The sequence below is a fragment of the Lonchura striata genome, chromosome 7 (genome assembly GCF_050655825.1).
Source record: "Lonchura striata isolate lonStrDom1 chromosome 7, ASM5065582v1, whole genome shotgun sequence".
Classification (NCBI taxonomy): domain Eukaryota; kingdom Metazoa; phylum Chordata; class Aves; order Passeriformes; family Estrildidae; genus Lonchura; species Lonchura striata.
In genome coordinates, this window is record NC_140709.1 from 11,773,207 (window position 1) to 11,794,461 (window position 21,255).

At 39.2% G+C, this 21,255-nt stretch overlaps 1 protein-coding gene across 23 annotated transcripts in view; it reads left to right on the plus strand.

The window, feature by feature from the left end:
- The window catches only part of CLASP1 (cytoplasmic linker associated protein 1), a 167,001-nt gene that overhangs the window by 110,358 nt on the left and 35,388 nt on the right, over positions 1–21,255 (plus strand). For 12 of the 23 annotated variants that reach the window (XM_085584914.1, XM_085584918.1, XM_085584911.1 and 9 more), the window contains 8 exons: positions 2,546–2,649; positions 4,851–4,874; positions 5,783–6,027; positions 9,545–9,608; positions 11,210–11,373; positions 12,244–12,322; positions 12,596–12,739; positions 20,332–20,427. In XM_085584914.1, coding sequence (XP_085441040.1) covers positions 2,546–2,649; positions 4,851–4,874; positions 5,783–6,027; positions 9,545–9,608; positions 11,210–11,373; positions 12,244–12,322; positions 12,596–12,739; positions 20,332–20,427 — 920 coding nt within the window. The remainder of the gene's footprint in view (positions 1–2,545; positions 2,650–4,850; positions 4,875–5,782; positions 6,028–9,544; positions 9,609–11,209; positions 11,374–12,243; positions 12,323–12,595; positions 12,740–20,331; positions 20,428–21,255) is intronic. The other 11 variants (XM_085584915.1, XM_085584912.1, XM_085584922.1 and 8 more) reach the window with 2 other exon arrangements.

Consider the following 21,255-nt stretch of genomic DNA (forward strand, 5'->3'; position numbering starts at 1 on the left):
AGGGAATGTGGCCAGAGCATAATCTGCAGATTTCTTGCCCAGTAACTTTGGGCTTGACTGTAATTGGTTATTCCTGGAGCCCGGTGTGTTCCAGCCCCACATCACAGATATGCTGAGGTCTCTCCTGTGGTCTTATTTCAGCACTCCAGGATGGCAGCAGAGTCTTGGGGAGAAGCCTGAAGTAATTTGGGTGTTGTAAATTTAAAAATCACTGAACAAAGTAGTTCAGAAGATTCCTAATAGCCATGGAGATAGAAGCTAGCATGCCACACTGTACTTGATGTGTTAAAGAAGCTCAATTTTGTTTCTTTATGCTGGGTATTTAAACTGATCAACAATTGAATTATTTTGTCATTTTGTTCTTCATTTAAAAAAAAAAACCCAACCAACTATCTTCCCTTTTCTAATGTAATACTAAATTTATTCAAAAACAAATGACAGTGGTATTTTTCATGATATGTAGTTTCAAAAGTTAAAGTCAAATTTTTATCTCAGTTACACTTGAGTAGTATAATTGGGTTGGATTTAAATATAAAACCAAGTCCAGAACTTACCTCAACATTTACAGCCCTTGTTCCAGATCTCATTTATACTTAGGAAAATCCTTGTCCTCTGTACAACTTTATAGTGTATATACCTCTGTAGTGGTGACTTCAGTTTCAGTCAGACCTACTGCATTATCATCTCTGTGCTTCTGTTAAGAGTGCACAGATTTTTCCATTTTAGGAATAAAGCACTATTTCATCTTTGTATTTGAAGTTATTTTTCAACCCAAGTGCATTAAAAAAGGGGATAGTAATAACACATACAACTTTTATTTCTTTGTGAAATGTCATGGTTTGATTACTTTTTGGCAGTAGTTCTAAGAAGTTTGTTTATTTTTTTTCCTTGTAATGTGTTTTGTAGAAAATGTGCTTTTGTTGTAAATCAGAAATGTCTTGTCTGGGTATGTAACTAAGAAACAGTAAATTTTTATAGGTATCACTTCTGTTTGAAATAAATATTAGTCTGCAGGGTTTTTTTCTTTTCAAAATACTTTGGACTTTAAAAGTTTTCCCTATTTCCCCAAGTAGCTTAATCTCGAATAAAGCTTTGTAATCAGGACAGTAGAACTGGCCAGCTTCAATCTCTGATATAAATATGCTCACACTGCATATCAGTGTGAGCTAATCCCTGAAAGATATTTCAGTGCAGTAGGTTCATAAAGGAGAAAGCAATGAAATTTTGTGCGATGCAGTATTCTCCCCAAAAACACATTAAGCTGCTGAATACTGTCTTTGGCCTCAGTTTTGAGCAAATCCACAATATAGTTCAGCAATTTAATAAGCAGTATTTTTCCACTGTTAAATTAAATATAGATGAACTATTAAAAGACCTGTGTGACTTGACCCCTCTCTCCTGCTGCTTGATGGGGATCAGCTGAAGGTCTCTTCAATGGGTTCATGCAGCTTGATCTGTGCAACACTGAATTTGCTGGCAAAACTCCTGTTGGCATGTGTGGTACAGGGACAGAGGTGTAACATATGTTCCAGGAGGGATAGTTTAAGTCCTTCATGAGCAAACACAAGCTCACACAGAAAGAAAAACTTGGAATGTCATAACTGGTCTTTCTGCTTATAGACTACAGCCAGGATCCCAGTATCTGCTCTGTCCCACTCGAGAAGGACTCAGCTGCCAGAACCTGGCTTGTGATACTTAAGTTACTGATTCTGTCATAGCTCTGCTAGTGGACCTTTCTGAATTTGGCTTTGCTTAAAAAAACTTAATTTCAGTAAAATTTTTTGTAAACTCGGCAAATGATAAACTAATTAATGTTAGGAGTGTAAATGGCATTTTAGACTCAATGCCATTGCTTTGGATGCCATTGAGAACTTTGCCATCAAATTCAAAGGGGAAAAAAGATCATATTTTCTACTTAAAAGCTTTGATACGGAGCTCTGGAATTTAAACTTCTTCTCAAGAGAACCAGAAATTGGAGTTACTTCACAAGTGAGTTACTAACTTAATTTTTATACTGTGAAGGTGTAGGGGTATATTCTATTGGTTAATCAAGCCTTGAGACATAAAATAGACTAATCTGGTGCTGCTAGTCTCACACCCTTGCCTGAGACAGAAGGCTGCAGGATAGATGAGTGCTTGAGTATTTACATGTTCTGACACTGGGCATGGTTCTGTCTCTCTGAGGTTAATGAGAAGCTCTCTTGATTTCTGAGAGTGCCAGATTGGGATGGGCATGTCTGCCTCTGACATTAAAATAAAACTTGGAGACAACGAAGTAAAAAGAAATAGAAAATAGATACCCTGCTTAAAGTAAATAAATGCAAAGTTGCCCTGAGGATCCAAAATTGCCTCCAACGCCCAACAGACAATAGTTTATTTCTTACCCTAATGACAGACTCTCTGGAGCTCTGGGTTAAAGGGCTTTTAATGGAAAAGCACTGTGAGTTCCCAGAGTCCGTGGGGAGAGCTACTCGGGCACCTGATTAGGATTCCAAATGAATGTGAATTCATTTAACAATCCCTTTCACTGTTGTCTTTTGTGCAGACCGGTTTGGACTCGGACAGCCAGGCAGGATGCCTGCTTCTGTGAATGCCATGCGAGTCCTGAGCACCAGCACAGATCTGGAGGCTGCTGTGGCCGATGCACTGGTAAGAGGAAAAATACAAAATGCTTCCAACACCGGAAAGTGGCTTAAAGTTACCTGTACGTATGTTCTCCTCTTTCTAAGTAGCTTTATTCTGATTGTGCCAGTGTCTGATGCTGTAGAGTTACCTTTGGCTGGTTTGACTTTGGGTATACTGGCAGCAGTATGTTTTTCTTATTTATGTCAGTTCTCTGCAGCTGTCATCAGACAGAGTGCTGTGGCTTGGTACTGCAGCTGCAGGATGGGTTGAATCAGCTGTTTGCCTTTCACTTGGCTGTCAGAGAATGTGCCCAGCACTGTGACAGTGCTTGGCACTCGTGGGGTCGGAGATTTCCATCAGTCCTATTACCTGCATGAAGATTTTGTCAGAAAAACAATTTTCTCTGTTAGTGTCAATTTGTGATCAGGTTTTAACAAGAACAAGTTTCTGCTCTGTTATTTTCACCTGGGTAGATACTCAGAGAGCCCATAACTTGGCTTGCATGGAATCTGTACCATCTCATGCTGTTATGGTGTAAGTTGAATTGTATTTGTCTAGTTTGCTGCCAATACTTTCAAACATTCACTGCTTTTCCTAGCAAATTTTATGTCATTTTAAAAAATATTACTGTCCTGTATAATCTTACTGTACTATGATACCTCTCGGATAGAACCCAGAAAATGTCTTCTGCTTTTCAGAAGGCACATGATAAGCCTTTGTATGTACCTTGTATGTCTGGGGGAGCAAGGATGAGTAGAAGCAGGAGAAATTACTGTACAGTGCTAGCTGTGTACCCATTGGTCTTCTCCAGTATTTGTGAACAAAGAAAGGTAGATCAGTGTATAATGGATGACACTCTTGCATTTAGTGGACTGAATCACTAAGTGAGCATTTTCATCACCAAATGTAACAGCTTGTGAGCCCATTTCTGCTCTCAGCACCTCAAATTTGCTACCAGAGCAGTTCAAGACATAATTACAGACAGTGGTTTGCCTGTGTAAATGAAATCAGGCTTTATCCCTGCATGTGAGCAGCTGCTGAATACAGGTTTCTCAAGGGAGGAGAGTGTCACAGTATTTCAATTGACTGCTGAGCCTGAGATTTCTTTGGGTGTGACTTAATCTTCAGCAAGACTTAGAATGTTCTTTTAAGTATTCAAGCTTTGATGTTAAGTAACATTAAACTGAAATGTTAAAACTTTGAAGGGTTGAACGCTTAAAAGCGAAATACTTAGGTGTAGCTGGAAACCAGCTGGTGCTGCTGACTTGGTTGATCAATCTGAGTTTGTACGGCTTCGGGAGATGCAACACAATCTTGTTAATCCCTTCTTTCCCAGCACCCCAGTTTTCTCTTCATTGCCTTCTGACAACAGGCAACTTAGAAATCCTGTGCAGGCTCCTTTTGAGAGAGTGTTGTGATGCCAGCTTTTACCCAGTAACCTTTTTTTCAGAAACTTGTCATTTCCATGCAGTAAGAAATGAAAATAACTTCTCCAAAGATGGTTTCAGCCAAATCCTCAATTGAAACAAAATGTGGTGGGTCATTCTGTGACCTTTACTCCCTCTGTACAATTCCAGTTGGATCCACTCCTGTTTGAACTGGACTTGGCCTAAAACCACAATGTCTATACTGGAAATCATTGCTTAGGTCTGTCAGAAGAGCTCAAAGGGTGATGGAAACTTTGCTATTAAGTAAGGCCTTTAAGCCAGTGGTACCAACCAGGGGGGTCTTAAAAGAAGCTAATCTTCAAAACAGTGTGGTAAAAGAACTGTGGGTTGAAAGAGAACTTGGCAAGTGAAGTTGATTAAGTGTGCTGTACTGTAGATAGTGGCTTCCTCACATCAGAATTTCTTTGCAAGACTCTAAAATGAAATGCTGCTAGTAATATGTGGAGAAAGATAAATCACTGCCAAAATCTCTGGTATCTTTCATTGTTGATTTCTTAAAAGTAAGAAAAGGGGTGCTGAATGTTCCTAAAAAAGTTTTTAACAGATATTCTCACTTCCTAGATCCCTAAGGGAAATTGTAGCCAGTATGAGTAGTGCAACAGTTCGGCGATAAAGTCAGGCATTATTATTCCCACTTTTATTTTGCAAAGACTGTATTTTTTTTAATTTGCTAAGACACATTTGCTATACGTTTTTGTTGCAAAAACAAACCCTACATAAGCTTCTGACATAATTCTCTATGCTTTTTCCCACCCTTCAATATTTTCCTGCCTACAGCTGTTAGGAGACTCCAGGAGCAAGGTACTAGTGCTTTCTTGACTTTTTATTTCTACTTTCCAACTCTCCCCACCCTGTTGCTAACATCCATGATACTGCACGTGAGTTAATTTCTATGCTTCAATCCTCCAGTCCTAGTGGAAGCAAAACTCTGCTGGCTTCACAAGTCCAAGAACTGCAGGACTGGATACTGGAAGGAATTCTGTAGCAAACACTTTAGAATATAGATGATATTTTTTATAGACTATCTTGTCAACCCTGTTCTTTTAAGGTTTATTTAAGAGGTGTTTTTGCTGCCAATTATGCTAGTATTTGTTTCTGTAAGGATCAAGACAGTCAAAGATGTACCTAAGGCAATTAGGTTCCCTAATGCCAGCCTATGGAACTCAGTGAGATTTGAGTACTCAATTCCCTTAGCAGCCTCTAGAAAGATTCCTAGCCCAAACTAACAGAGAAATTGCCATCTCCCATATCCAGTGCATTTCTAGAGTAACTTCAGTATCGATGTTAAAGCGACTGGGTATGCCAGCACAGATTCTTTCAGCTATTTCTTCCTTATCTTTATTATTTTTTAAAGTAGAGATTGTGTCATCCTAGTATCTGTAACAGTGGAACTGACTATTATTGCCAATAGAACATTTATTGTATTTAATTTCATTACTAGTAATTTAATTCTACTGGGCATAAACACACAATTTTCATGCTGGGGAAGGCAGGCTCACTTCCCATGAGTCACTCAGTCTCATTGAAATCAGTGAGCTCTGTCTTGCTCTGCTGTGTGAGGTAAGCAGGCAATGCATGGTGTCACCTTTTAAACACTTCAGTCACTGTAACAGTAGCACTAATCTTCTTTTTAGTGATTGCAAATAGAATGTTTTTCTTTGACAACGTAAGATATATAAGTTGCTAAGTCCGAGTTTCCCCTTTTCCAGAAAAAGCCAGTGAGAAGGAGGTATGAGCCCTATGGGATGTACTCGGATGACGACGCCAACAGCGACGCCTCCAGCGCTTGCTCGGAGCGCTCCTATGGCTCCCGGAACGGGGGCATTCCGCACTACCTGCGGCAGACTGAAGACGTGGCCGAGGTCCTGAACCACTGCGCCAGCTCCAACTGGTCTGAAAGGAAAGAAGGGCTCATAGGTCTTCAGAATTTACTGAAAAGCCAACGGACACTGAGGTGACTTCACAGTTTTCTGGTGTCAGTAATTCATTAGGGATGAATGCTACAGCCAGAAGGCAGTATTATGTACCTGCCTTATGGAGATAGGTGGTGTCTTCCATGGCTGTGAAGGCTTTGTCTCCACAATGTGGGATTGCAGTTACCTTTTGGAAAGGTTTCTGCTGTGGCAGTAGTGTAGAAAGGGCTCAGATATGCATGCTGTCTTCTCTTTGCCTTCATCCATCTCATGAAGACCTCCAGTGGTAGGTGCTTGTTGTAGCACAGTGAGATTTCCCACAGTGGTGTTACTGTAAACATACTCAAAGGGTGGTGCCATTTTTACATTAGTCTGTTTGAACCTTCAATATTTTTTCCCACAGCAATTTAGTTGGTGAAGCAAACATTGTGCTTACTCCTAAATGACTTGGGGTACGTGCTTCAAAGCTGAGATCAGGCAGTGCTGTGCTGGCTGTACTTTGACTCTTTATGAAAGCTGTGTTAGGTGTAATTACAGATTCTGTTTGTAACTCTTGAAAAATTTTATATCAGAAACTTGTGTCCTGTAAATGGTGTAGTGTATAATGTGGAGGGAAGTTTCTTTTGGCAGTAAAGCATGTATACCAATTCTGAAACTGCATATGGTAGGAGAGGGAGACCTTTTCCCCCTTCAAACACCTTTGGCACATCACACCTTTAACGAGGTTTTAGAATTACCCAGTAGGCCTCAGAATTATCCAGTAGTCATTTGGAAACTCCCTATGGCCATAGGTCACGTTAACTAGATAACTTGCTCTCAGGCCATAGACATTTCACCCTTAATTTATGGAGAAAATGTTTGAAATAAGCTGTTTATCTCTTGGCTCCTTTAAAGGAAGGTAGCATTCACAAATAGCTGTGACAGTTTTCTTTTTCTGTTATGAATCATATGTACTTAAATTATAGCCAAGTTTAAAAGTGGTTGTTTAGAGCCTCCTTGCTTGGATTTATGCAATTGTTTCTATTTTAAAAGGGCTTCACACTGGCTGAAAATAATTTGATGGTTCATGTTAACAGTCTGAATAAAAATGTACTGAGGGCAGGCCTCAAAAAGTTGGTTTCTTGCCATTATAAAAATATTCTAGCACTTCACATTATGTGATACAGGCCTTAAATGGAAAGTGCTACAGATTTTCAAAATGCATAGTTCGAGTCTCTAGATCAGAGATGCTTTTTGATGTGGTCTATTTCTGAGTCTCTTTAAAGATAATTCCACCATGTATGCTGTCTCTTTTCTCTTTAACAAAGTGTCTGGAAAAACTGTGGCACTTCATTGCTTGTATGAAAAAGTTGAATGAGATTTTGGTTTTGCCACAGAAGTGTGTGAGGATTATAAGCAAGGTTTAGAGTGCTGCTGGGGATAGTTGCAAGGGAGGAAGCGCTGACAAGTTTTGGTCTTGGGCTGTTTATCCAGGTCAGTAAATCTTAGCAGAAATACTGGTGAAATTAAACCCTCAATTTCAACCATGCTAGTTGTAGTGTTTGAACTGTGCTGTCACAGTCCCTCAAGATAGCAAGTTGTTTTAGCTTTGATACTGAATAATTTTTATATCTTTCCCAGAAACTCTGTGCAGTTATTTTTTAAGTTTGATACTGTGATTAGTTCTCTGTATTTTGTTTTGGTTTTCTTTTGATCTCCTTCCTCCTTGGTTCAGAATTGATCTGGTGCCTGTTCTAATGATTAGATTTTATCATCCTGCTTGTTCCCACGGCGTCTTGAGAACATCGTCAAGGTCATTAGTCCAAGGGGCACATCTGTCTTGTAATTAAACTTGATGCCTTCTGTTGTGGTGTAGCACATTAATAAGAGGCAGTGATGTGGCTGGGTTTTCTTAAGTATTCTGAACTGAAAGGTGGCTGATCCTCTGTTAGCTGGGATTTGCATATCCAGAGATGTGCATGTAAAGTGGAATGGCACTTACCCATCCTCTTTGTTTCGTACAGCTTCATGTGGCCTACTTTTTTAAGGGATTCCCATAAGGTGTCCTAAATAAAACAAGGCGAACGAGTCCCTTAAGGAATGCTCTTCCACTGCCTGTTGCAGTTTAGTACTTGCATTATTAACTTGGGTCTGGGAGCTTTTAGAAACAGGTACACATATACTTGCTTTACTATAGCTTTGTCCAGAAAGAAAATCCATCAGAGTAATAAATAGGGGTTCATTCAGAGACCTGCAATCTGCATGATGTCACGAGAGTGTTGTAGTCATTTTGAGCCTGTGCAGCCTCACCCTGAATTAAGCTGACAGCTTACTGTGATGTTGTTACAAAGACTTTTCCCTCCCTACCAGACTCTTAAACCCATTGGTTTTGTGCCCTTTTAAAATTTAATCAGCCTTTCATGCATAGATTTATTGGGGAAAAGAAAGTCCTGTGTTACTTAGAAACATAAACATGCTAACACATAGCATTTGTAGACTGCTGCCTTATTCTGGCCTGTTCAGAGATTACTTTTAGAAAGACAGAAGTTGGTGGATTGTAGAATTAATGTTGGTCTGGAAATACATTCCCTGTAGTCACAATCTTCAATAACTCTTCTCTGAGCAGTGTTCATTTCACTAGTTGCTCTGGTTTCATTGTAATTGTGAAAAATGTCTATTCACATCCGTAGAGTGCAGGAAATGTAACCTGCCTTGCTCTGTTTTTGTTTGCACCATAAACAAGAAGAGCTTCTGTATTTTTTGCCAGTTTGCTTTGCAGGAAAGCTAAGACTTCTCAATACATTGCAGACAAGAGCTTTGCACCAAAGAGTTCTGCATTTGACTCCAGCTCAGTATCTCATGCATCATTCATTTTTTCCCCTGCCATAAAAAGAGCACTACTGAGCACCTAATAATCTCTTACGAATAGGAAGTTAGATTGTTCTTTGATGTAATTATCTTCTGATTTAATAGTTGGTCATTTGTTAATGTCTCTTTCATTTCTATATGTTTGGCTCCTCAAACCTGCCTGCTGTCAGACCTCGGAGTCAGTTCTGATCTGTTAATAATATGTGATTCTAGACTGATACTAAAGCAATGGGGAATTTAAACCAAAAGATTTGATTAGTATATAACCAGAAAGTTCTGATTTTACTTGAAAATTTGAAATCCTTGACACAAAGGAGAATTGAAAAACCTATTCTTAAGGTGAAAAAAATGCATGATTCAGTGACCTTCAGTGACCCGGACAGAAACAAAGTGCCTCACAAATATGCACATTTCAAGTTGTCTCTGGAATCTAGAATATAGAAGAAGATAAAAGAAGCAGAAAATAAAATTGTCTAGATTAAGATTAAAGGAAGTTTATTAGATTCATAATGTAAAACTGGTGATCTCAGCAGTTAAACTGAAGTGCCACTAAAGGCTTTGCCTTGATATATGAAGTTTCCAGAAGTGTGACTGAAGTAACATTTAAATAAAAAAGGTTAGATCTTTCAGCTGTTAATATTTATTAGCTGCTTTTTTTTCCCAGTAACTAAAACTTTGGCATTAATGTTGTGTTTTATTTATGTATTTCAGCCGAGTCGAGTTAAAAAGGCTGTGTGAAATATTTACTCGTATGTTTGCTGACCCTCACAGCAAGGTAAGACCACAAAGCCTTGGCTCGCTCTCCTGCCTTTCTGTGTGTGCACATTTGACACTGTTCCAGGATGAGTGGTTTGTATTTCTACCCCTGCCATCTGCTGGGGAAAACTGGCATTTAAAAATCTCCTTGGTTTGCATTTGTTTTACAAGGAGGAGATGTGTCTCAGTCTCTCTTATGTTGTCGGGAGCTGGTTACTCCTTTCTTCCTGAGGAGCAGCCTAAGCCTTTCAGAGGTCACCTCCTGGAGCCAGAAGTTCAGTTTGATTTGCACTTCTCTAGGGTGTATTTCTGGTGATACACAGGGAAGACTGGTCCACAAGGGGTCATGAGCATCACAGTCACTGGGGTTTGTGTGTTGTGTACACCTGGGAGCAGATGTCTCACCAAGATACTATTCTGATTCTCATAATCAAAGTCTTTAATATACCGACTTTGCCTTCCTTTAAATACTGACCTTTCAAGTTAAAGGCTGTGGCATGAATTTACAGACATTTCTTAAGAAGAAGTGGGCCACAGAATGGGGATTAGGGCCCATAGGCATGTTCAAGACTAGTGGATTTCAATGGGCAGCTAAGGAGGAGTAGGGAGAAAGGAACAGGGAATTTCATGCCCTTTTCTGAGTTTTGCTAGTTGAGGAAAACCACTATGGCTGTGTTAAAAACATCCGCAGTTGGGTTAAATGCAGTGTGAGAAAGAATAAGTTGTATAAATCTTTGTACTTTAAGACCTCTTGGTAAACCAGTTTTAATAAATGATTTTGGGTGGAAATTCCATGGGTAGGCAGAGTAGCCTGTCACAGGTCCTGCTCAAAACGTGCATTTTTTGCCTTAATTGTACTGTGGATCAGCTGTCCCACAGGTCTCACCAAGCTGTAGGTCCCACAGGTCTCACCAAAAATGTGTAGATTCTTGATGCTTTGGTTCCCCAAGGTTTGTGTAGTAGAAAGGGTGAAGGTGTAATTATTTGTTTGCAAAATAATCACAATTTCTGAGTAAGGTAGGAGTTCATTGCACATTGGGCTCAACTATGTCCTTTGTGGCCGCAGTGATCAGTCATCTTTCGCTGCTTTTGTAGAATTACAGATACAAACTCATTAGTTGTGGTGTTAAACACGCATAGCTTTGTTCATATAACTGTATATAAACATATGTTACTTTCCTGACTGAGGAGACTGAATCTGATCCAAGGCATGTAATGTTTTAAGTTACTCTGTTGAGAAGAGATTGTGTTTTAAGAAAATGTAAACTTTCAATGAATGTGTCTTTTATCTGTTGAGAAACTGCATCCTTGATCACTCTGTGTGCTAACGAGTGGTTTGTTTTGTTGCATGGCCTGCTTTGCTGTGGAATTCACAACAGAGAGTAAGTGTTTTCTGCCCCTTCCTTCCTTCATTTGTTACATGTGGTATTTTAATACAACACATTTTAGACATGTCTTGTCTGATTTTTTTTCCAGAGCAATGTAGTCACTAAAATCATTCATTCATAAAACTTTTATAACAAAATCATCTTGAAACTCAGACTATAAACCCCCTTCCCCTTTGAATATTTTTTATTTTAAGAACTGTATTTCTTTTTCTGACACTTGTTTTATTTATAGGTCTTCAGCATGTTTCTGGAAACCCTGGTTGATTTCATCATCATTCATAAAGATGACTTGCAGGATTGGCTTTTTGTTCTCCTGACCCAGTTGCTAAAGAAGATGGGAGCAGATTTGTTGGGGTCTGTGCAGGCAAAAGTTCAAAAAGCTCTGGATGTCACCAGGTAGAGTACTCAGATGGCAAATGTTGCGGAGAATTTTTGGGATTTCAGGAAGGTATGATTTTAGAAATCCAGTAGTGCTGTGATTTTGAGGGCTCAATTCTTGATGAATATAAAAATAAAGGAGAACAAAGTTATGTCACAGTATTTCAAGTATTGAATTAAAAAGGCCTGTCTCTCTTCTAAATAAATAACTTTAAAGCATAAATTTTAAAATATATACCAGATTAATTTTAGGGTTTTATGGTGTATATGCTCAGATATCAGGGTTTTTTGATTGACTGGTACCCAAAAAATTGCAGTATTCATAATATGAATGGTGCTTTACCACAAAGTTCAGCGCCTCTTTTATGTTGTTCAAACACAAATAACAGGTCAGGATAGAACCTTGAGTGCTGCTGCAGTGCTCACAGCAATTCTGTACTCCATGTTCAGCACAGGACACTATTACAGTACAGTTGAGCTCATTCTAAAAATAAGATAATTAAAAAAGAAAATAGAAAGTAGTAAGAATCTAGGAGAAAATAGTGGGGAAAAAAGAGGCGAGAGATCAAAACCAGGTATGAACCCTAAGGACAAGATAAACCAAGCTGCTTCTAGAGATAAGGGAACAAAGCAGAATCTGAAATGAAATGGACACCATGCCAACAGAAGTGTAAAGACAGTAGAGTGACAGTGTGCAAAGATACTGATTTAGCAGTTTTCTCCAGTATTGTGTCAATAACTAGCTAATCCTTAAGCTTAAAGTTTATATTGCTGATGGTAAAGTTACCAAGAAGAAAAGTGTGTTGAAAACTGCTTTGTAAGCTTTGAGGTATTGCATTAACTTCATTTATGTTGCATTACATTTTTGCTTTTGTTTTTTTTGGACAGGGATTCTTTTCCATTTGATCAGCAGTTTAACATTTTGATGAGGTTTATTGTGGATCAGACCCAGACACCAAACCTGAAGGTCAGTATCAAAAGCCATTTCACTAAAGCACCAATGTGCTTGTCTTAGCTTGTCATGTCAGGCATGCCATAAAGCATAAAATTCATGAGAAAGTAATGATTGTATTATGTGCATGATATAGAAACTATATTGGCAACTTGGAGATGTGTGCCACGAGTACTTCCTCCCCACCATGTGATGCAAGTCTTGTCAAACTGTAGTGGGCTCTGTCATGTGGAAAAAAATGCATCTTTGCCAGATCCTGAGCTTCAGAAATATCTTTGCATTTTTCAGGTCAAGGTTGCTATCCTGAAGTATATTGAGTCCTTGGCAAGACAGATGGATCCAACAGACTTTGTGAATTCCAGTGAGACAAGACTTGCTGTATCTAGAATTATAACTTGGACTACAGAACCAAAGAGCTCAGATGTGAGAAAGGTAAGACAGGAAAATGAAGTATTTGTATTAATTATTGCTCTTCAGGAAGAAGAAAAAACCCAAACCAACCTGTCATAAAGGTAATGAAAAGTTCAGTGATCACACTCAAACTTTAAAAAACCCTGATTTTGCATACCTTACTGTCCAAACAAAATTATCAATTCAGTCCACACACAATTCTGACTCACGTGTTGAGATATTTTTTTACTTGTGTTGACTTCAACTACTATTACCATAAAAAAAAGAGACAATGATTCGAAAATGTGTTTTTTCTTAAACATTCTGGAAATATCTGTAGGTTTATATTTTGTTTAGATGAAGGTTTTGTGCTTTGTAGACTGAAAGCTAGCATAACTTCAGTGTTATGTTGTTAAAAGAAAGTAAACAAATCAGTAAGCTGCCAGGGGCTCTCAACCCCTCTCTTTTAAGGGCTGTGTGTTTATTTCTACCTGGAAAAATCTGACAGAACTAGGTCAGGCCTGGGTAATAGTTACCTTCTTTATCTTGCTCTCAATGCAAGTGTCAGGCAAGCTAAAATGGGACGGGTAGTGATAATTATCTCTCCCAAGAGAAAAGCAAGACTTAGTTTTATGTAGTGGCATCTGTAACACAATTTAAAATTACCTTCTATTTCCAATAGGAGTTAAAGGCTTTGAGCTGTACTTGGATTTAAAAATCCCAGCCAAATTTTAAAAATTACAGAATGTAAAAATTGTATAAGAACTTTACATTCTATGCACGTAAAATGTTGACTTAATACAGAATAACATGCAATTTTATTACTTTGGAAATATTAATCTGATGAAAAGATTGCTGGGTATTAAATGTGCTGCCACACACATGTGTGCAGCATTATCCAGCAGCTGAAGGAAGGCTTCAAAGAAGCTGATTGGGTGTGTGCTATTTGCTTGCTCACATACAGATGATTGGTTCTGGGGAAAAAAGGAATATCCTCTTTTCTGAAGACTTCCTGCAAGGATTATTCACATCACTGTAACTGAAACTTGCTTCTGTAAGACAGCCTCCCTCAGGAAAAGAGGGGTATTTTAAATTCTGGACTTAGAGCTGGAATATGGATTTGCATTTTAATGTTTCCATGTCCAAAGTCAGAAAGAATTGATCATGCAAAGCAGCTGCTTCTGTGTTAGAGTTCAGGTGAATCTCAAGCAGTTTATTTGGCTGCTGGGCTGTGAGGGGAAGTTGTAATTATTTTAAGTAGAAATATACATTGAAAAGCAAAATCTCTTTATATCAGCAGGAGAAACATTCCACCATTAGGGGTCATCATTGCTGCGTGCAAAGGGAAGCAGAGAGTATCTGCTGCAGCTGAAGAATTGGATGTTTGCTGTTCCCTGTGGGCTGTGGGGACCAGGTGCTCACTGTGTAGTGTCCATCCTTCTGTCTGTTCCAGTGGCTTGCACGGCTCTGGCAAAACTTCCAGCAGACTCTACCTGAGTAGTACTTGGGCAAGTGCCTTGTGGCTGGCAGGAGATTACTGAATCAAAATTCTTTTTATTAAACTTGCATATGACTTGGATTTGCCTTTGGTGCCAGTAGTTTCCAAATTAATTATTACACAGTTAAGCTAATTTAGGCTACTAAAAACAAATGCACAGGTGATCTTTATTTCATCATACCATTGCTGTACTATGATTTTATTAAGAACATAGTACAAACCAGAGACTTTAGAAGAAACAGTGTAGCTAAGGATTTATAAGCAATCACTGGCCATTATCTCTGTCAGGACTGTAGTTAACAGACTTATAAATTGATTATGCAATAGTGAATTGGATTATCAAGAGCCAATCTAGGCAGGTAAAATGTTCTGAAGAACACAATTAAATATTGCTGTGGTTTTTTTCTGGCAATATAACTTGGGGAAAAAATGTAGTACCTTTTTAATATCAAGATGATTCATTTAAGCATCTTAGTCCACCCTTGTGGAAGGTATTATGGTGGCCTTCAAGATGTGTGGTTTTCTAAATGCAAAGCAAGCCCTGTAAATACTATAAGAACCTGAAAATGGAGACAGCAGTGGAGATTATTGGGAGAAGGATTTTTGTCTTTAGTTGATTGAAGTACCACAAGTGGCCTGTAAAAATAGTTTTTCAATAGAATCTGCTCTCAAGACTACCAGTGCCATGAACTCAACTCCTGCAAGTGACAAAGAGCTCCTGGGGAGTGCAGTCCTGTTTACAGGTGTGGCTGACTGGGTGGAACAGTGATGCTGCTGCTCAGCTGCTCGTGGAGCCAGGGACTCTTTCCCCCAGGAAATGGAGTCCCACGGCCAATGTCCTCTTCACCCAAGTCTGAGTTACTGAATTCTACCATAATGCAAGTAACATCTGCATGTGGTGGCCTTGTTGTTCTGTCTGGGTTTTACCTTTGAGCAGAGGCAGATAAAGCAAACTTCCTCACTCTGGTGATGTCTGTCAGTGAGGAGGGCATGTGGCTGCTGTGTGCACATGGCAATTAGTCATGCAGATCTGATCCTGTAATAGCAATCAAGGCATCTGTTCAAGAACAGAACTGATAATATTTTCAGTCTATACTGAGATTATCCTTTTGTTAGTGATAGTCTGTCCATTACTGCTACTTACTATGTGTGATGGTCATGGAGGTCCAGCCACACAGTGTTAAGGCAGTGGGGAAAAATAGAACAAAAAATGTCATTTAACCCAACAGCCTTTTCAAACTGAATGCTACAGTTTTATTAATAACTTTGTTTTCTTGTGACAACACTTAAACAGACTTACTGAGCACACTTAACAAATCTGACACAACTTGAACTACAGCTTGTGTTTTGTAGCTAGTGAGATAAGAAAAAGTCAAAAGAAATGCTGTTTTGCATAAAGCAGTTTATGGTCCTATATGGAATGACATCTGTAGTTAAAACATAAGCTCTATTATCACAAGGAGAATGTGATGTACTATGAGGAACATGCAGTTGATACTAAAGTGTGCATTGACAAAATGTTGTGATTCCCTCTCAAGGCAGAAACCATTTAAACTGCTGATAGTGTAGCCATGAACTATGTGCAGTTAAAATTATTGTCAAGTTTTAGGTTTAAAATAAGGGGATCTGCAGTGTGTTATGGGTAAATATTTGTCTTGTTTTAAAGATTGTTAGTACTTGTGGGTGTTTACCCTGCATTCAGCTTAAGATTTACTTCCTGCAAGCCATGCTGGAAGAAAGGTGAGGACATTTGCCTTCCGTGCTGAGCAAAAGCCACGGGGCAGGAGCAGCTCCTGCAGTGCCATGTGGAGACCTGCATGGGATGTGGTTCCAGTGTGAGGAGAGCACCTGTTGGTGATTCCTGCCCATGCAGCCAGCTTGTGGCTTTTTCCCCAAGCAGAGCTTATCAGTGGGCAGGGCACAGATCAGGATTTCAGATAACTGAGCTGTAATTTTGACTGCAGTAGCATCTAACCTTGTGTGAGGTACTTGGCTTTCCTCTGCACTGATTTGTTTCCTGCTGTAGCAGGGTGTTAATTCTGATTTTTCCCTGGAAATTGTTTAAGATTTGATGAAATAATTTTACAAAAGCCAGTTAATTAGCACACAGAAAAAGAACACAATGGTAATGCCAGTACTGTGATGGCTGCTCTGTGAGGACATTGTAAGTCAGTAACTTCACCATCCTGTTAGTAATACTGCCAGCAGAGTTATTGTGCAATCCTTACGTAGGTAAGGTGCTGATTGAATTTGGATGACAGGCATGGGCTCTGTGTGGGAAAATACTTTGATCCTGGAAAAGAGCCATCAGTTTGAGAATGGAAATTAGAATAAGGGTTCTTATTTGACTTTGGCGAAAGCCTACAGAAACCTCGTGTCCAAGGCTTGTCTGAATGGAATTTTTTGTTTAACATGAGTGCCCAGAATTTGTGTGTGTGGAATCAGCTGTGAATGCGCACAGGATCTTAATTGTTCAGGAGGACCTTGTACAGGCTAAAGTGGGGTGAGGCCTCCTCAGGTGAATGACCAGTGACAATTCTTACCATCTTGTTACTCAGCCCAGCTCTGGTCTTAATGATAAATGACAAGATCTGTATTGCCTGATTGGTATTTGGACTACTAATCTCAGGGCAGAAGAAGTTTTTTCCTTTGCTCCAAATATCCTGACTGTCTTCTCTGTTGATGAAACATTCCTATGGTGGTTTTATTTTACAAGCCTGAAGGCATTTTTACAGGTTATGGGCAGCCTTGTGTCACGTGTACATCATGTTCTGCCTTCCACTTATGTAACTGGGAAAACTTCCTCTTTCAACTGGGTTTTGGTAAGAAAAACCAAATTGATTGCACTGAATCAAAAAACTCAGGAAGGTGCTTGTGTTGCTCTAATTTTCATAAAGATTAAGCCCTCCCGAAGGCTTGAGAGGAAGGCCCTTGTTGGATTGCTACCACTGGTTTGCAGGTGAAGTCGAGGGATATGGAAAAAAAATGAGTTTGGGATCAGATTTTTTTCACTAAAACTGAGGAACAGTTTCTGAATTATGAAGAAGATGGGGAAGATTTCAGAGAGAAAACTGAAGGCCAACTTCATAAGCTGAAGCAGGCAATGAAGATGTATTTACTTCTTTAATAATCCTCAAGGTCATTTCTTGAGAAATATTAATATTGCCACTTCGATCAGTAAAACCTATCTATCAGTGAAGATAGATCAAGCAACTTTAGATAAAATATTTCTTTGCTATCTGTAGGAGGACCAGTGACAGGATAGCAAACACTTCTAGGAGGACAAGTGAGAGGAAAGGAAATGAGGCTCCTTCGCATGGTAATGCCATGAGACCTCTAAAAACTCTTGGAAGTTTTAATCATCGATCTAGCATCAGTTTGATTTCAGCTGCTCTGGGACAGATGTGTAAGAGCACTCTCAGAGCCTCTTAGCTGAAATGGCATTGCTTATTTGTGCTGGTGTTGAGCAGTGAGCACTCAATGAACACAATGAACATGTTGGTCATGGCCTGTTACAGCAGCAGTGGCAAAGAGGACATTTGCAGAAATACTTTTGAATGGAAAATTATATTAGTACTCTGTAGCCACTAGAGGCCCTTGCCTTTCTGGGTCAGAGGTTTCTCTAGCACTCTTGCAGTATTCCTACACCAGACTTGTGCATCTCATGGACCCTATGATGAGCCAAGTTACCAGAGCACCAGCCATTAGGATTTCATTTCAGGCTTATGGAATCTTAAATAGGACTATGTCCATATTGCTGAGGTCAGCCTTTTGCCAAAGAATATTCAAAAAAAAAAAGTCAAATTCAGTGTAAATGCCCAGAGGAACTTCTCAGGCATTTAAAACATAGTGTTAGGAAAAGGACTGTAATACATAAAAAATGACACCTGGTGAACTGTAGTGATTACTTGATTTAAAGCTCTTAGCACAAAAAGGATCTCTGTGTCCTAGCTGTGTTTCCAAAATAGTATCCCTCATTTTCTGTTTGTTTTGAATTTGATGCTGCAGAGCTATGAGAGCCCAAATATTTTAAGTGTACACAGTGTGAGGAAAATGGCTTTCACCTGCTGTTAGTGGCCTGAAAATGGGGATGTGCTTGTGGGGAGCATGGTTCTGAGGTAGATTTCCTTAAACTAAAAGCAATTTGAGTATACATACTCTTCACTTAAAGAGCTAGTGTGTATTACCATGTGAGAGAAGAAATGGCTTCCCAGAATTTGCATAGTCACACTTATGTATCTGTGCACAATATGTTTGTGTGTACGTGCCATTTATATAAGCATTCACACACCTACACAGGTATAGGTGATGTTTCTATTTGGAAAATCAAGTCTAGAGGTGATGTTGACATGATGCATTGCAGAGCTGTTTGCAGTGTGACAGATAATTCTGTTGTACTTCCTCTAGCATTTCAAAAATCCATGTAGATTAAGTGCATGTTTTCATTACAAACCATATGACTTCAGTAGCTCCTCTTCTTTCTTAGTTTGTATGTGGGAACTTTTGCCTGACAATTCAGACTTCTATTGTGCCAGGTTTATAAGTAAAGTTTCTCAGTTGTTAAAGAAAGGTTTCTAGCCCTATACTGGAAACCTATGTTTCTAGCCCTAAAGCCTCTTTTTGCAACAGCTGCCATTTTATAATAAGCAAAGTTACTCAAGGTAGCCTTCATCAAACTTGATTTCTGGAATCATGTCTGGTTGTTAAGAAATAATGAACATTTTTGCCATGGTCTTTTCTGTGCCCAGGTCACAAAAAAGCAGCACACGTGAGTCATAATCTGCTGTAGAACAGTACTCCAAACATATGGTGGTTTGGTGCTGCATCTTTTTTGCTGTCACTTTTCTGAGATGTCTTTGACACTTGTAATGCTACTATCTCTGACTTGTAAAAGCCTTTTGTGATGTATAAAGTATGTACTGTGTAAAACAGAATAGCAACATGGATTTAATCTGTTTCTGTATTTAAATCTGTTAAACAAATTCTTCCCTTTCAGGATGTGGGTATGAACAGCATATGCTAATACAAGTGTTTTGGGAAAACTGTGTGTTTAAAAACTTGTACCAAGCTAATGTTCTTGGATTATGTATAAACTGCTAAAGCCACTGTGCTTTGCATTGCCATGTCTGTGATGTGGATGTCCTTGCTTATCTGATTCTAGGCCTGAAAAAGGAACAAACAGAAGGTTTGGTAGATAGATAGTTCCAGTGCCAGCAAATGCTTAATTGTCTGCTGGAAAATACACTGAAATAACACTTGTTTAGAGCTTGCAAACTCTCAGTAGATGAGAATAACTCACTTAACACCAGCTACTCATTGGAGAATTGAAGCCATGTGCCAGTGTGTGTGCTAATGCAAGCTGCCTAATGTGCAAATGCTACCCCTTGGTCTCAGTGGATCTCTATTTGATCTGCAGTTTAGCATAAATCAAAGTGACATGAGAGAGAGCTTCTCTGCTCCATTGTGCCTTAAGTTATTAAAAACCACATTTTTCTTACACTGGATGGTGATGCATTCAGAATATAATTGTGTGTGATACATTCAGAATATAATTGTGTTTGTCAAATGTGAGTTGATGTTAGTGAGGCTCTTCCCCAGACTGATTACACGATAAAAGGCATTTATAGGCAGTGTTGGTCCATCAGACTGATGTCCAGACTGGAGACAGGTGTTTGCAGTTTTTTAACCATAGTTTCCTCTGAACTTAGAGATGTCTGTGAGGGCAGGTGCAGGGAGATGCAGCTATTCCTCCATTCCTGGCTGGCCAGATGCAAGTGCCATCTCAGTTCAGCACTGCCTAGCCTCTGCACCTCAGCAGAGGTTTTCAAGTGATTGTGGAGGCCACCAGGAGGTTGCCAAAGCAATGGCTTGTAGAAGAACTAAGGGATGCTCTGTAAGCCTGAGAGCTGCGGCTGAATTTAATTTTGAATTTAATTTCAGCTGCCCTCTGCCAAAAGGTATGTTCTTTTAATTACATCAAATAATGTTTTTTTTTATTAGTTTCCATTACTTGAAAATAAGCAAGAAATTGATCAGAATTCTTCTGCAGAAAGATACCATGTGTATTGTTTAGGTGATTGAGTTGAAATCTGTGTTTTCTCTGAATAATACCAACTTTCCTGTTTGTCAAACCCAGACGATGCATAGTTGGGTAGGTGAGGATTTGCCAGCTAGGACAACTACAGCCTCCTCAGGGCCTGGTGAAGGAAACTTGGAAGAGAAATGTAAACAGGTAGACTGAAAGCCTTGTACACTAATCGCACTAATTGTGTTTGCAGTCTCAACTCAACTGTCTAGCTGTGTAAAGAGACCTGGACTGGGAGCCTGAAAAAACTGTGTCTGTCTGAAGTAATTTTTGGCTTTGATGTGTTTTTCTGTTAACTCTATTGTTGTAGTTCCTCATAGAGGATTATGGTACAAAGTCCCCTTCTTTTATGGGGCTGCCAGTGTTGGGAGCCCATCACTGATAGATGTTTGAGTAACTTGGAAACTGCCTTCACGTACTCAGGCAACTATTTGCTTGTTCTGCTTGGTCCACTGGAGCAGCAGCAGCAGCAGTCATAAGGCTCTTTTTTTTAACTAACCACATTTCCTTTCTAAAATGAATGGATTTTCCCACTTATTTGCTTAATAAGCCCAAAAGATTTCCAAGACATTTTATTATTATTAAGCCAAGTTGAAAAAGTTACAGATTTGGATGAATCTGACTATCATCCACCATCTAGGTAAAAACAAAAAACAGATATTGCTGAAGCATTTGTGTCCCTTTAGTAGTTGATATTGTTGGACAGCAGGAATTGCAATGACCTAAGTGTGACACTTTGGGAACTGCTACTGGTTTGTGGAACCTGATCTCTCACTGCATTGTGATAAGGAAAATAATAAAGTGACATAAGTAATCCTTTGCAAATGATTCAATAACCTGACACTGAGCCAGACCCCTCCTCTAGCATAGTCAGGCTCTGAAGTGAATGGAGTTTGTCCAGCTGAAGCCAGCAGAGAATGGCTTCATTAAGATTAGATAATCTGTAGGGTCTACGTTATATGTCACTGAAGGAGA